Raw genomic sequence first — 14,054 nt, 5'->3', positions numbered from 1 at the left:
AGTTTTATTTAAGTATACACTTTACGAGCACATATGTATAAACTGATATTAATAGGAATAAAGGAATTAACTTTGTTCAATAAGTCGATAACATTTTAAATACCAGAGTAACCAGCCCGCGAATATTAATAATAATATCGATAGCTCGATTTGCACGCACATCGATTTTTTTGCTATTGCCGGGCACGTTGCTCTTCCTTTGCCGCTTGGCCATTTCTTGGTGGTTTTCCGAAGTCTTGAGTTAACGACCATGTTCCCGCAACGCAGCTCAGAGGTGTACCGTACTCCGGTGACCCACCAGCCTCCGCCGGCACTGGAGCTGGCCGGTAACCTGGAGTATCCGAACCTCAACGTTGCGGACCTGAACGCGCGAATGGAGAACCTTTCGCCGCGTCTGCACGACTGCTGGGACAGCATTGCCATCAATGACCACAACCACTTGGCCCTGGCCACCAACCGACGCGAAGGTCGCCACTGGTGGGGCATGTTCTTCGGCTACGGACGCGAACAGATGCACCACATGACCGTGGACACGGCGGACTTCAAACTGCAGGCGGATCACACGGTGAACATTGTACGCTACGCCGAGAATGATGTTTTGCTGGTGGCCCTTGGGGATACGCGACTGCAGGCCTGGTCCACATATTCCAAGGTGCGAGATCCTCAGTCGCCCTATTGCCTCTTCCTCGTGGGCGAATCTTGCGCGCATCCCACGCCCATCAGCCAACTTTGCGTCTTCAAAGCGGATCCCCGCAAGGCCGTTTCGGGCTCAGCGGATAGCACCCTTAATGTATGTATGACGGTAGAGTGAAGAAATGCAAAATATCCAACGGAATCCCTCTTCCAGGTCTGGGATATCTCGGGCGCCGATTTGGTGAGCTCCTACAGATCGCGGTCTTCGCACACCGATAAGTTGACTGCCCTGACCACACCTTCAGCTTCGGCCGACAAGTTTGTGACCTGTGATCGAGGCGGATGTGCCCGCCTTTGGGATGTCAGGGCAGCGGCTCCTTCATCCACGTGCCTTTATGCAGATTCCAGCCACTTGCTGAGCTTCACTAGTGCCGCCTGGGCCTCTGCCACAGAGCTTCAGGGTGACAATTACATTTACCTCGGGGACTACGACGGCAAGGTTCATACTTTGGACGTCCGAGTGCCGCGGAAACTGGCGGAAACCAGGGAATACTTCGGCAAGGGCCATGTCGCCCAGTTAATAATCAATGGGTACGATTTGTGGCAAAACAATGGAGATTATCTTTAACACACATACTTTCAGACCCTATCTAGCTGCCATGAGCAATTTGCCCGCCTCCGTGAAAGTGTCTAATGTGCAGGCGGGCCATGAGGTCATCTACACGCACCAAGAAACCCATTCTCGGCTTACAGATGCCGTTTGGACGGATGATAGCACCCTTATCACCATCGGACATGGTCGCAAAATGGTGACGCATGCGATTAAATAATTTTTCTGGAGGCCCTGTGATTTCCTTTAGAATTTGTTGCATTTATTTTTTTAACCACTTAAGTTTCTATTATATACACCATACTTGGTTCTTGACCGAGGTGCTTTAGCTTGTACCACACTATTATATTTAACTATATATAAATGTATATACATAAGTAGACGAAGCAAATCATTTGTTGCGACATTGCAAGGAAGAGGCAATTTATTTTGAATGCTATAAAAGAGCGGTCAAAGTAAATATTACTTAAACAAATTCAGTTGGTTTATTTCGAAAAGCTAAATGGTTTGCTGAAGAGTCAAATTCTTACATTTAGAACTTTTAGTTACTAAACATCTACAAGTAATTAAATCGTAATAATATTCCAGTGGAATGGAAAAATTCAAATTGATAGGAATCTTAAAATAATTGTGAAGCGCCTGGTTTATGGCAATGAAACTTACACTATACAACACGTAAAAATAAACAACCGCAAAAAAATACTTCAATTCGCCAATACACCTGGATGCGGCGTTGTCGGCGGTTTAGGAAAAATGTTGTCGCTTAATTTTTCCAGAAAATTAAAACCTTTTCGCGCCTCGACCCATGGGTATAAACGATGGAAACTTAGAAACAAAACTTAACGTCGCGAACGCTTGGTGGGTGGTTCAAGAAAGTTCTCCTCCTCGATCTCCATGCCATCGAGCTTCATCAGCCTCTTGGCCTTTTGCAGCATGGGCGCATCCCGCAGCCAGCTGCTCTGCAAGACGTCATCAATTGAGGGTCGCCTCTCGGGATCCACAATGAGCATTTGGTTGATCAGCAGCTTGGCGCGTTGCGAGACACCCTTCCAAGAAGGGTGTCCGTACGCGAATCTGCCCCTCTTTATTTGCTGGGCAGCCGGGGTTCCGTACTCGTCGGAAAAGGGCAGAGTGCCACTCAGGCTGCAAGAAATGAATATTTTTCTATTTCATCTTATTGGAGAATAACATATTGGCTTACCAAGTAAAGAGCACCACTCCCAAGCTCCAAATGTCTACTTTCTTGGTGTATGCTTCTCGGCCGCCGGTTATCAGCACCTCGGGGGCCACGTATAGCGGAGTGCCACAAAGCGTCCGCATAACCGAGTCCTTTTGAACAAATTTACTCAGCCCGAAATCAGAGACCTTAAGCAGGGTCTCCTCGTCATTGGTCTCCAGCAAAACATTGTCTGGTTTTAGGTCACGATGGGTTATGCCTGAAAGTTAAAAAACTGTTTAGGGGAAAGTTCGATTGCTGTGTTTGCGATAGTCCTACTAGTCAATTTGTTAAGGGGCAGGAATGCTTTGCCTTTTAATTAAAATCAAGGAAGCTTTTAATACGCATTCCCATGAATTACTAATTTGCATATTTAGCAACACATTCGAACACAAATAAATATAGTTAGTTTTACCCCGATCGTGTAGGTACTTGACGGCATGGCACATTTGGTAAAAATAAAGCTTCGAGGTGTCCTCGCTGAGAAGTTTGTTGCTGATGATCCGGTTAAGAAGGTCACCGCCACGCATAAACTCCAGCACCATATACACGGAATCCGGCTTGTCCACGATGTCGTGCATGCGGACCACGCACGGGTGGGAAAGATTCTTCATAATCTTGGCTTCGTTGAGCACCCGATCGGGATCACTAAAATTGGTGCTGGGTCGCGCACCAGAGAGCATGTTTTTCTTAACAATTTTCATGGCAAACTGCTGGCAGGTGCGGGTGTCATAGACCAGACGCACCAGTCCGTATGCCCCCGATCCCAGCTTGCGATTTACATAATACGTATTGTTAATCTCCTCGGGAAGGCCGATAGACTCGTTCGGGCTGAGATCCTTGAATACAAAGGCTACAAAGAAGGGCAGGTGCAATACATCAAATTACTTGCGAGTCCTTGCAGATATCTGTACCTGTTTGTCGATCTTACCTTTGTACGTTGGGTGGGACAGGGAAATTACGTCGTCATTCTTTAGGATTCGCATCCTGTTTGTACCAATTTTTTCATTATTCACAAACGTCCCATTGCGTGAGAGATCCTGAGAAATGGGTGGGCAAAGGCAATGGTTACTTTGGAAATTTCAATAAAAGCATCTGAGCTCTATATTACCGTCCGTTTGTAAATGGATATTAAATTTTTCAGTTATTTTTTTTTTTAGATAATCTCAACCAAATACAACTTAAATCTGAGTTCGAAGTTAGTTTTATCTGGTTAACTTGCTGTTTGTCATATGGTTTTGTTAATTAACTGTATCCTTTTACAAAACTTCCTCCGAATGCCAACTTCTTTTCCAATATGGTTTTGTAACCTCCACCTACCTGAATATAAACTGGGTTGGTAAGCTCGCAATTCGCCCGTTTTATGATAAAATGCACTTTGGAAATGCGCGTCAGGATTTTCTCGGGCAAATCGTTTAGTGTGAGTATTAAATCGTTGGCCTCTCCGCGTCCTGCGGTGAACTCGTCATTGTTAAGATCTGTAATTAGTACAGCGCGGGATTGCCATTAATACATGCAGTGCACACGCAATAAAGACACAAAACAGGTGGAAATTTGGTTACCAACAGAAAAGGACGAATGCGTATAAAGAATTCGGTATTTTGAACTCGTACCCAGCGATTTGATCTTAATATTCTTGCCATACAAGCGGCCCCAGACAATCTTCTCCATGGGCTGGCTCTCCACTTGCGTCCAGATATTGGAGGCCTGGCTTTGGGTTCCCTGGGTTCCTTGTGTGTCGCGTGCCATGGTGATTCCGAATTTCCGAAATTCCGCAACCCCGTAATCTCGTATTCCTGCTATTCCGCAATTCGAACTGAAAAGCCCGTTAGCTTTCGCAGGAACTGCGCAAAATCGGAAGGTCCAGTTAATCCAGTACTACCACAGGCAGATATACACACATACACGCAGATTGTATACTTCGGTAAAGCTAAAAGTTGTAGAATCAGTTTTGAAGCTGAGAGCGTTTCCTTTGCGCTATTTAATTACATCGAGATTTTCGCGCAGCGCTGTCAATTACTTATTTAAAGTTTCTCAGACGAAAACAACGAAAACTAACAATAATCACGACATTGAATCGATGTGAACTGCGCGAGGGACTCAAAGTTCTGCGGCTGTGTGTGTGAGAGTTTCCGCCTACCAGGGATGAAGTGGTTGTCAGCGACAGTGTTGGCAAGAGCCGCGAATGCCGTTAAGGATTTTTACTAACTAAATATTTCTGAATTGCATTGATTCACCCATTGTTGTCAAAAGAACTGTGGCCCATCTAAAAAAATGTTTATTAATTACCAGAGTTATACTAATATAAAAAGAAACATTTGTTTAGAAGCGAAATTTCAAAGTATAGGAAACAGATTTATGAAATTTAATGTCTTTGAAAATGAACAGTCATCGCTGGTTGACCTCTATTTAGCTGTGGTGGTGCTTGCGAGTCCCTGAATGTAAAAGAAAGTTAATATTCATGATTTTATTCTATTTCGATGCTTATAAATGTATCTTAAGTTTCTACTATATTTTTAAAAATAAAATACACTTATTAATAAAGTTCATTTGGCTTAGAATTATATAGCAAATTCTTTAGCGATTTTCCTGTTTCTATTTTCTAGCTAACTCGGCACACACTTAGTTTTAACCAACACTAAATTGCAGCCCTAAATTGCGGCGTCGTTTGAAAGAAACTGTAAACTAATACTAATACCAGCGCAAAATCAGAAATAGACAAAATACAATCAACAAAAGTGTTTCAAAACTGTTGAATTAGAAACGCAGCTATCGTTGAAAGTCAATCTGCTTAATTGATGTGTTTTTAAAAATTCCCCAAAACCATTAGCCTCCGGCAATCAGAATTCCCTTTGCTGTGCGCTTACGTTACGTTGATTTGTCCACTTCCTTGAAAGGATGACCCTGCCCCGCTTGGAAACTCCGCTCAGGCGGTCCGCAGTGGGCAGTTACCAAGAGGGGGTGTCCCGCATGCTAACCCCCCTTAACGACGACGAGGCGGAAAGGCGGGAAGCTCGCCGTCGCACGCTCCTGCAGCAGCAGAACCGCCCAAGCACTCTGGAGTCAATCGAAGACAATGAGACCATCAGAAACTGCCTGGAGATCTACAATGGCAACAAGCTGAGCAAGGACAACGCTTGGAACCTGATGCTAATCGATTCGCTGGCCAATCTGCTAGATCACCATCACAAGCGCATGAGTAACTTTAAGGTGGGTTGTTTTGTGCACATTAAGTTCATGTAGAAATCATAATCGCTTGTTAATTTTCTTCCCTAGATGGCAGGTTCCTCTTTAGAAGCCTCTTCCAAGGTGTACGGTCTGCGTGTGGACTCCATATACCTGGATGCCATGCGCATTTCAGCTGGCTTGAGTGCTCGAACTCTTACGGATAAGCAACTCAACGCTGCCGAGGATGATGATGGCCTTCAAGGTGAACAGGCGACTGGCGAGGGACAGGATTCGGCGCAGCAGGCTGCCAAAGAAGCAGCGCCCAAGCCCAAACGGCAAAAGAAGCCCATATCTACAGTGACCAAAAACAGAGATACGTTAAACAGCCGACTGGATACAGCTCCCTTGCAGGATCCTGTGTTTGGAAAGCTAAACTCCACTGTGGGCTCTATAAATGCTTCGAATCGTCTCATGCACAACATTCTTCCAAGTTTCGACTCGGAATTGCGCTTGCGCACCACCTACAATTTTTGGAACAGCGAAGAGTACACCGTAGAGGTCCAGGACCACACTACGCTCAATGCAGATATGGAACAGTGGCCAGCCGAATCACTTATAAACACCAATCTCATGCGCAAATTGCTGCCGCATGCTGAGAGATCATATCTGCGTCCGCTGCACACTGGCTACATCATCACAAGTGCTCCTAACCCCAAGGCGGCCAACGAAAAGGCAACGGAGGCAGTGCAGGATGAAGATCACGACGAGGGACTGGATAATGCCGATGATATGTGTGTAAATGAGATTTCCATGGCTTTTGACATTAATGCCGAGTGTGAGCCCATGCCGGACTTTGATGGACCACCGCCTCTGGTTCTGGAGGTGGACTCCAATGAAATGGAAGAGCTCACTACCGAGGAGCAAACGGTAATCAATAATTGTCGCCGGCTACACAAGCAGACAGAGTTCATCGAGGATTTGCGACCGGTAGACGGAAATTCTAAGCTAGAGTACTCCTACAGGCCGATGGATCAAATTTCCCAGTTTTGGGCCGGTCCCTCGCACTGGAAGTTTAAGCGCACTCGCCCGCGCAGCACTTTCTCGCAGACCAATGGCCAGGTGGACACCCAGCCTATTCGCAGTCAAAGACCCAAGAAGTCAGCTCTTCTGAGCGCCAACCGAAAAGCCAAGTCTGTAGATTACGGCAATGTGACGGAAAACTTTTTTCAACAGCTGGACACCACAATAAGGCAGCGCAGGGTGAATTTCCAAAAGAAGTGGGATCCCCGAAAGCTGATATTGCCCACCAAGTTTGATTTGGAGCCGGATCTTTTCTTTAAATACGACTCCGCTCCCAGCATAAAGTTGTCGAAATGCGTTGGTGAACCTGATTCGGATGAGGGCGGAGATCTTGGCATCGATATGGATGCGGATATGCACCACGATGATGACAATGACCAGGGGCTATTCGACAACGAACATTTTACGGATGCTGTTCCCGCCAACGTGAGCGTTATTGCGGCGATTGCCGCGGAACAAGCGGCCGAGGCAAGCATGATGGACGTGGACGCGGGGGAGATGGGTCTCGCTCAAATGAACGCCACTTGCAATAATACAGTCTTCGAGATTGGCACAGAGTTCGAGGGTGCTCCATCGCAGGTTAGTTATTACAATAAAATCATATATACATACATATATAATACAAATCATATAAAATAATTTACGTGCAGGTTGCCAAAGTGATTGTACCATTCGCGAAGAGAGCCAAGGTGATAGACATGAAGAATCTGAAAAAGTCCTGCAACTCCCTAATACAGAAGCAACTACTAAACGCTGTGCCAGAAGAGACGATACCCTCTCATCCAAAGAAAAAGAACGAACACTATTCAAAGGGAGTCGCGAGTTTCCAACAGGTGTATGACAAGCTGCCCAATCTATTGACCACCAAAATGGCAGACTCGCTGTCCCCGTCGGTGGCTTTCTATGCGGTCCTGCATTTGGCCAACGATTTGAAACTTCGGCTAATTCCTCAAGAAAATTTAGAGGACTTTCAAATTCGTCAGGTAGTGGATTAAATTCCTTTAATGAGTTTGCAATTCGTAGTTTTAGTCGCCCCTGAATGCTGTTACATTTCTTTCGCACGGCTACACAATAATCTCCTAATTGTATTTTTAACTTTGTAACCCCAAATCGTATCAGTATTCTAAAACAAATACCCTCACCCCAGTCGAATCGGATTTTTTAATTCACAAACAAAGCATTGTTTTGATTTAAACACTAGGTTATAGACAATAAAATTGAAAACATCTGAAAGTCTTTCATTGTTTTAATCGGGTGTTTTCTTCTTCAATTGGTAAACGTTTTTTATTGGCCAACAGCGATTTAAATCTGTTATGAGTAGACGCCTATTTTTTATTCGTATTTGTGTTGCCTTGCATATGTTTTTAGTCTATGCAAAGTAAACGCCACACAGATTCTTGTGTGCCTACTGTTTTCCATAGAAAAGAATTAAAACTTTTGCATTAGTTTTGGCTGTTTATGTTCTGCTGGCGGCTCAGACAGACGTAAAAGTAGTTAACATTGTTTTTCGTTTCTGTTGCTCTTTCATTTGCATACTTGTGTTGGTGCACACTGACAGAAATAGTTTTATGCTCGAGTATGAGTAACGGGTATTAGATAGTCGAGGGTCCCGACAATGGCGTTCTCTTTTGTTTTTCGTATCTGTAGCTCTTCGATTTGCATACTCATCACATTTCATTTGGGCAAAGTGAAATTTTTTTAAAAAACAAAAATGGTAAAATGTAGATTGAGAAGCATTCGCCGCCAATGGGTACTTTTCAGGTGCCATAAAATTACAATGCTTACAGTGAAACATGGAGAAAAGAGGAATGGAAATCGTTAGTCGTTTTTTTGTTGCAAGTGGTATTTGTCGCCTCCTGAAGAGGATTTTCCTTCTGCATTGGTGTATGTGGGACACATATGTACATATGTATGTATGTGTTGGGTGCCGCTGTGTTTGTGTTTGTTGGAAAACTTCGTTGTTTACAGAGCTCTTTTAGGCGACGATTGCGTGTGTGTGTGTAATTGCATATTATTTGCATAAATATTTGCCAAGTATACTAAGTAACGTTGAGCGTCTGCTGATTACACTCTGTACATATGCGAGACAAAAACAAAAACATCGGCAAGCAGATCATTCGAAAACGTTTCCAAAAAACTTTTGACATTAGCGAATGACACCGAACAAAGTTGTCATCTTAAAAGTTGATTCTAATCTGCATATTTCAACGCGCGTAAATCAGAAATTGACGGAGTTATATTATTACCATCTTTGCTTTTTAACTTAAATTATTTATAAGTTAAACTTCTGGGAAATTTAGTTTTGTTGCGCTTTTTATGTTTTCATAGTTTTTACTAGTTTTCGTTAAAAGTTTCCCCTGATCAAATGCTTCCCTTGATTTTATTGGGAAATCCCAAAATTCAAAATTCCATTTCATCAGCAGAAATTGTTGTTAAATAATTTGAGAGCATGTAGCTTGAATATACATAATGACTTCAGTAAAAATTAAACATATTAAGCTAACTCGTTTGTCGCCCACAAAAATTTCTACCCTCGTAAAGTGCATTTTCATGTCAAATGTTCAATGCCTGCATAAAATTAACAAAAATAATGTTTCATGTACGGATTTATGAACATTTTAGGCAACCCACATTCCAGAACATTAGAGTTGAAAAGTTAATTATCAAAACAAACATCAACAAAGAGTTCTACCTGGTGGAAATGGGCGCTTTGGAGGATGGGGCCACAGAGCTAATGGCGATGACTGTCATCACAACAGGTGGGAGGCCAAATGTCCTTGGCTTGCGGCGGATGGTTTGTGTGTGTGGCCGTGATGATTCTCCTGCCCATTTCCCTGATGCCATCGTCATCAGAGTTTTTGTTTCTTGTTTGGCTTTGGTTTTGGTTTAATTTTCTTGCATTTGTTGCTTAATTCCATTATGGGCAGCAGTTGGTTCCCTGGCTTTCCAAGTGGATAATTCCTGGCAGCGTTGCTAGATTCATGGGTTTTATGCGGAAAAAGTTTTGTCTAGTGATTTTAGAAAGTTGGATCATAATATAGATTCTTTCTGTTAATGGGGAAAAGAGGAAACGTAGGCATCCATAAAATAATAAAACAGCAAGCTTGATGGTAAGCCCCCCCAACACAGGTGAGAGTACACAGTTTTAAGTTTTTACTCCATCTGAGTTATTTATTTGTTGCATAGATCGAGTAAAATATGTTTGCTTTTATTATTCCTTCTCTTTTATTTACATTCATGATATTACACACATTTAAAGGTATATATGCGTATATACCGATATATATCGCGGTAAACGGTTTTCACAATTTTCAGCGGAAAATTGCACTCAGCTGGTTATGGCAGCTGCTGGCTCATCAAAAAGTATATTTTCTTCATAATAAATATTTTAGTTGTTAAACAATAATTTCAATGATGGTGTAAATTAAATATACAAAAGTGTTCTAACCACAATCAGCTTTATGCTCGTTTGCTTTTGTAATTGTTTTCTTCTTTTATTAAAATACATCAATAAAATTTTAATAGACAATGCTCATCGTATTTGTATATATATATAGTCGTATGATATAATAGTTGATATACATATATGTATTTATAAGTTTTAGCACACATAATATAACAAGTGTTACAGTAATACAGCTTCCGGGGGCCTCTATGTTTTTCAAACATTTCCATCGTATCGTTAAATCGAAATTCGCTTACTAGTTTAGAAATCAAGAAGATTTTCATTAATAGAACAATAAGTGGTATGGCATTCTACGTTGTCATAACAAATTGGCGCTAATTTTTAAAAGATTTTATCATTTATTTTATATACATTGAGTCTAAACGTTTTTTGGGCATTCAAATAGTTTCAAAGTTGCTTAATTGAACATGTTAGGAATAGGGAGACTTTACTGTTTTGAGGGTTGGCTATTGATACGAATTCAAAAGTATTGAACAAAAGACAAAATGAAATACAAATTTAAGCCATTGGAAATGAATACACGTCAATATAGGTCAAATTTGTGTTACCTTGTTTTACCTGCGCATTGTTAAAGATTACAACAGAATATTTTTATAAGTTTTCGTTTGCTTGAATATTTGCTGAAAACCAAAAGTAAAACTAAGTGGTTAATCATATGTGTGCATGTTAATATAGTATATATTCATAGTGTGTATTTCTAGCCCATGCGATCTCAAAATGCTTAATCAATAATGCCTTATCCAACGCGGGCCTTATATGTTTTCTGTATCTTATTGACCGTGTAGCTTGTTGACGATTTCTTTCAATTGTTGCCAACCTCCTGCTGATCCTTTACATGGCGGCTTATAATAGTTTAGTTCTGCGTCTTGGGTGAGATTGATGAGGTTTCCTCGGGAGTGTGCTATATTTGCAGAAGAACTACTTTTGTTTGGGCACAAACAAATGATCTGATATTCATTCCTACCTTTTGCTCTGAGGGAGCTTTTCCAGTGCTCCTTCCCCACCGCAAGCGCATCGGCTTACGGACTTCCCTTTGGAACTCCGATGCATCGTTATTCAGATCCGCATCAGTATCCTCGTCGTTGGCATAGCTGGCCACGTTCTCGGGCATCTCGTACTGCTGCTGGAGGGCCACGAGCATTCGGCGCATTTTGTCCGAGTTCAAAAGCGAGTTGTACCACTGCGATCGTTCGATCTAGCAAGTAGAATAGATACGAATTTAAATTTAAATAATTTTATCAACTTTTCTTTGTACTTCAGATATCACAACAGCCTTAGACTCACTAAAAGTATGCAACTGAATGCTGTATTCTACCCAAAAGGATGCATTAAGAAGCTAATACACCTTAATAATGTTGTAATACAATAAAAATACGATCATTACTTGTTCATTGTCCGCGTTGTTTGCCTCAAACTGAGGAACACTTCGTCCCCAGCGAAGACGCTGTGGCTTTCGCACCACTCGCTCGTAAAGTCCGTCGTAGTCGGCACCCAGGTTGGAATCCGACTCGGAAGCTAACTGCTGCTGCTGGCCGTTGAGGGTGAGTTCCCGCTCCAGGAGGTCATCGTAGGCGGTCCTTCTCATCTGCGGCAGATTGGGATCCCGCCTGCCGAATCGCAAACGCAGGGAGGGCGACCTGATGGGCTTCTGGTTGACGTCGCCGAACCAACGCTTCTCCACAATACTGTTCAGCATGTCCGGATCACTGCGTCCGAACCGGAGGCGCAGCGATGGCGAACGCTGGGCCTTGCGCTCCACCTGGTGGTTGGGAAACACGACGGGTCCGGCGTACTCGCGCTGCAGCAGATTATCATACAGATTGCTCAGGGGAGTGCCTGCAAAAAAGTCTTTTGAGTATTGCTTCTTGGGCGTGGGATGCACTGGGTGGTGGTCACCTTGAGCTGAGGACGCTTCCGCCTGGGTGGGCTGCTGCATCTGGATAGTCACCAGGCATATAAGGGCCAAGGCACAGCCTTGACTCAGTTCCCGATTCAAATGAAACATTTTCACTTATCACTCTTGCCTCGCGTTGATGGGAAACTGTAAGAAAGAAAACAAGGATGGAAAATTAAAAATACAACATAAAGAAAAAACACAGCTGTCGTCGAAATATTACACCGAGTAGGATACATTTAACATTTACACTACCTATTGAATGCTTCATTAATATCATGGCATTCCTTGAAAATTGCTATCAATCATCTCCATTAATATTCCATCATATTGAAAGCAACCCTATGTCTATAAAAATGTAAATTAATAAGAGTGCATTATTTTTCTCAGGCATGTAAAATGTTTTCTATTTGATTGCAGTTGTCTTCATACCACAGTTTTTGGTATAAATTTTCCCTAGCACCACAAGAGAAAAATAAATATTCTTTTTACAAGCATTTGCTCAATCAATAGATTGAAAAACAAAGTTCATAGCGCAAAAGACTTGTATTTTAGAGCAAACTCTTTTTATGTAGTTTTCCATTTAAACACTGAAGATGAAAGCTGCTTACCTATATTTTCAAAGCGAAATACATATTTTGTCCAATGGGAAAGAATTTATGAGCGAATATTATTCATGACTACACTTGAATGAAGCCGCACACTCAAACATGTTCAATGTGTTTTTTCTATTTAAACTGTTAAAGCCCTCGAAAGGTTAGATGGCAGAAAAACCCAACAGCTGCGCCAATGGCACCATTAGTTGCCACAGTTTTTATAGGAATTCACACATTTTACCAAATGATGTCATGGGTTAATGGCTTGTCTAATGGTCGGGGTCATCGGTTCTCCATTATTAAAAATTTAAAAATAATCAATACAACTGCAATTTCTGGCTCGCCCTCAGCATAGACGTGTGCTAGACAATGCAAAGGACCCTCATGTTTTTCACATCAAGTGTGAGGCCTTCCCTGCCGTTCATTGTAATTCGTTCCAGGCGTCATATGTTCACTTTGCAGCAAACAGAATAAGGCCAGGGCCAGGAAAAATGGCAATTGAATTATTTATAAGCGGAACACAACACATGCACGGCTCGAAGGGGAAAGAATTGCATCCGGTTGGTTGAGACTCTATGAATCCAGTCGGGATGCTGATAGACGGCTCTCCCTTGGGGCAGTAGACCCAAGGCGAGGTGGGGAGATTCCTCGAGTGGAGCCCTCATGACGAGAAGTGTCTGAACAATGGCCCGAAATGAGTATGCAGTATTATGCACAGGAGTTTCTCGACAGGAAGAGACACTTTCCCCCGCCGAATGGGGCTGAATTTTCAAATATTGTTTTGGCTCTTTTTTGTGCTGTCGCAGCAGGCGGAAGTGGAATGTTAAGCCTTTGCAGCAGCATCGGGAGAAAGCTGGAATGCCTGGGGCGTTAAGTGCTGGCGAAATATTTTCTTAGGAGCTGGCTGTTGATGGCGATGCAACTTGTCGTATACGTGATAGTCTGCGTATACGTGATGTCAGCAAGGCGAGCCGGAAATTGAATTGTAGTTAAGACAGGGGCACGTCTCACGAAATAGTGACGCCATGATGGTTAATAAGTAGATCATTCGAGGTTTTTTAAAAGCGCATTTTAGGTATTAACGCGGAAACTGGAAGAGAATGATTTTCCAGGCTCTTTTTAAATAACTTAAAGAAACGCGTTTTTCCAAAAAGGAAGGCTAATGTATTCTATAAGGCAATTCCGTATCTTCATCTGTCTTGATAACAAAGTTTAAATGTGGAAAGTGCTTTAATCCTTAACAACTGACGATACCCAATCGATCGCATAACAACGCCGCATGCCTTTTTATGATTTACCATTTGCAGTTCGCCGCCATCCATCTTTTCTGATCTGTCTGTCCAAGCCTTAATCGAATTGACTTTCGCTTTCCCCTTTACCGCCAGGCCCAG

The 14,054-nt window shown here is 42.6% G+C and overlaps 4 protein-coding genes across 8 annotated transcripts in view; 2 read left to right on the top strand and 2 right to left on the bottom strand.

The window, feature by feature from the left end:
- The first annotated feature begins 158 nt into the window (after positions 1 to 158).
- LOC120445715 (protein valois) lies at positions 159 to 1,714 on the top strand. The gene is made up of 3 exons (XM_039626280.2): positions 159 to 790; positions 848 to 1,224; positions 1,277 to 1,714. The coding sequence occupies exons 1-3, from the start codon at positions 251 to 253 to the stop codon at positions 1,461 to 1,463; spliced, it is 1,104 nt and encodes a 367-aa protein (XP_039482214.1). The 5' UTR covers positions 159 to 250; the 3' UTR covers positions 1,464 to 1,714.
- On the bottom strand, positions 1,706 to 4,588 carry LOC120445714 (ovarian-specific serine/threonine-protein kinase Lok). Of its 5 annotated transcripts, none has more exons than XM_039626276.2 (7): positions 4,365 to 4,588; positions 4,022 to 4,303; positions 3,780 to 3,937; positions 3,391 to 3,499; positions 2,875 to 3,312; positions 2,445 to 2,679; positions 1,706 to 2,386 (listed from the first exon to the last, which is right to left on the bottom strand). In XM_039626276.2, the coding sequence occupies exons 2-7, from the start codon at positions 4,206 to 4,208 to the stop codon at positions 2,083 to 2,085; spliced, it is 1,431 nt and encodes a 476-aa protein (XP_039482210.1). In that variant the 5' UTR covers positions 4,209 to 4,303; positions 4,365 to 4,588; the 3' UTR covers positions 1,706 to 2,082. The 5 variants fall into 5 exon arrangements, with proteins under 5 accessions (XP_039482210.1, XP_039482211.1, XP_039482212.1 ...); XM_039626277.2 differs by having other exon boundaries at positions 4,022 to 4,389; positions 4,449 to 4,584; XM_039626278.2 differs by having other exon boundaries at positions 4,022 to 4,378; positions 4,449 to 4,582.
- A 542-nt stretch (positions 4,589 to 5,130) lies between these two features.
- On the top strand, positions 5,131 to 7,940 carry LOC120446068 (condensin complex subunit 2). Its single transcript, XM_039626847.2, has 3 exons — positions 5,131 to 5,669; positions 5,736 to 7,286; positions 7,358 to 7,940. Exons 1-3 carry the CDS (start codon positions 5,358 to 5,360, stop codon positions 7,700 to 7,702), a joined length of 2,208 nt encoding a protein of 735 aa, XP_039482781.1. The 5' UTR covers positions 5,131 to 5,357; the 3' UTR covers positions 7,703 to 7,940.
- Positions 7,941 to 9,888: 1,948 nt separating this feature from the next.
- The window catches only part of LOC120446540 (short neuropeptide F), a 29,726-nt gene continuing 25,560 nt past the window's right edge, over positions 9,889 to 14,054 (bottom strand). Inside the window, exons 2-5 of the mRNA XM_039627556.1 lie at positions 12,070 to 12,214; positions 11,558 to 12,009; positions 11,138 to 11,368; positions 9,889 to 11,074 (exon numbers count right to left, since the gene is read on the bottom strand). Coding sequence (XP_039483490.1) covers positions 11,027 to 11,074; positions 11,138 to 11,368; positions 11,558 to 12,009; positions 12,070 to 12,178 — 840 coding nt within the window. The 5' untranslated portion in view covers positions 12,179 to 12,214 and the 3' untranslated portion in view covers positions 9,889 to 11,026. The remainder of the gene's footprint in view (positions 11,075 to 11,137; positions 11,369 to 11,557; positions 12,010 to 12,069; positions 12,215 to 14,054) is intronic.

This window comes from Drosophila santomea, chromosome 2R, assembly GCF_016746245.2.
Source record: "Drosophila santomea strain STO CAGO 1482 chromosome 2R, Prin_Dsan_1.1, whole genome shotgun sequence".
NCBI lineage: Eukaryota > Metazoa > Arthropoda > Insecta > Diptera > Drosophilidae > Drosophila > Drosophila santomea.
Note: the sequence above shows the minus strand (reverse complement) of the source record. Positions and strands in the feature narration are given on the sequence as shown.

What these genes read in the sequence shown, in the direction of transcription:
- LOC120445714 (XM_039626276.2), bottom strand. Translation starts at nt 4,208, where the DNA reads ATGGCACGCGACACACAAGGAACCCAGGGAACCCAAAGCCAGGCCTCC. An exon ending in CCAACCCAGTTTATATTCAG is followed by an intron (nt 3,500 to 3,779) that starts GTAGGTGGAGGT and finishes CCCATTTCTCAG; the next exon opens with GATCTCTCACGCAATGGGAC. An exon ending in GGAGTGGTGCTCTTTACTTG is followed by an intron (nt 2,387 to 2,444) that starts GTAAGCCAATAT and finishes CATTTCTTGCAG; the next exon opens with CCTGAGTGGCACTCTGCCCT.
- LOC120445715 (XM_039626280.2), top strand. Translation starts at nt 251, where the DNA reads ATGTTCCCGCAACGCAGCTCAGAGGTGTACCGTACTCCGGTGACCCAC. An exon ending in CAGCGGATAGCACCCTTAAT is followed by an intron (nt 791 to 847) that starts GTATGTATGACG and finishes TCCCTCTTCCAG; the next exon opens with GTCTGGGATATCTCGGGCGC. An exon ending in GCCCAGTTAATAATCAATGG is followed by an intron (nt 1,225 to 1,276) that starts GTACGATTTGTG and finishes ACATACTTTCAG; the next exon opens with ACCCTATCTAGCTGCCATGA.
- LOC120446068 (XM_039626847.2), top strand. Translation starts at nt 5,358, where the DNA reads ATGACCCTGCCCCGCTTGGAAACTCCGCTCAGGCGGTCCGCAGTGGGC. An exon ending in AGCGCATGAGTAACTTTAAG is followed by an intron (nt 5,670 to 5,735) that starts GTGGGTTGTTTT and finishes TTTCTTCCCTAG; the next exon opens with ATGGCAGGTTCCTCTTTAGA. An exon ending in TCGAGGGTGCTCCATCGCAG is followed by an intron (nt 7,287 to 7,357) that starts GTTAGTTATTAC and finishes ATTTACGTGCAG; the next exon opens with GTTGCCAAAGTGATTGTACC.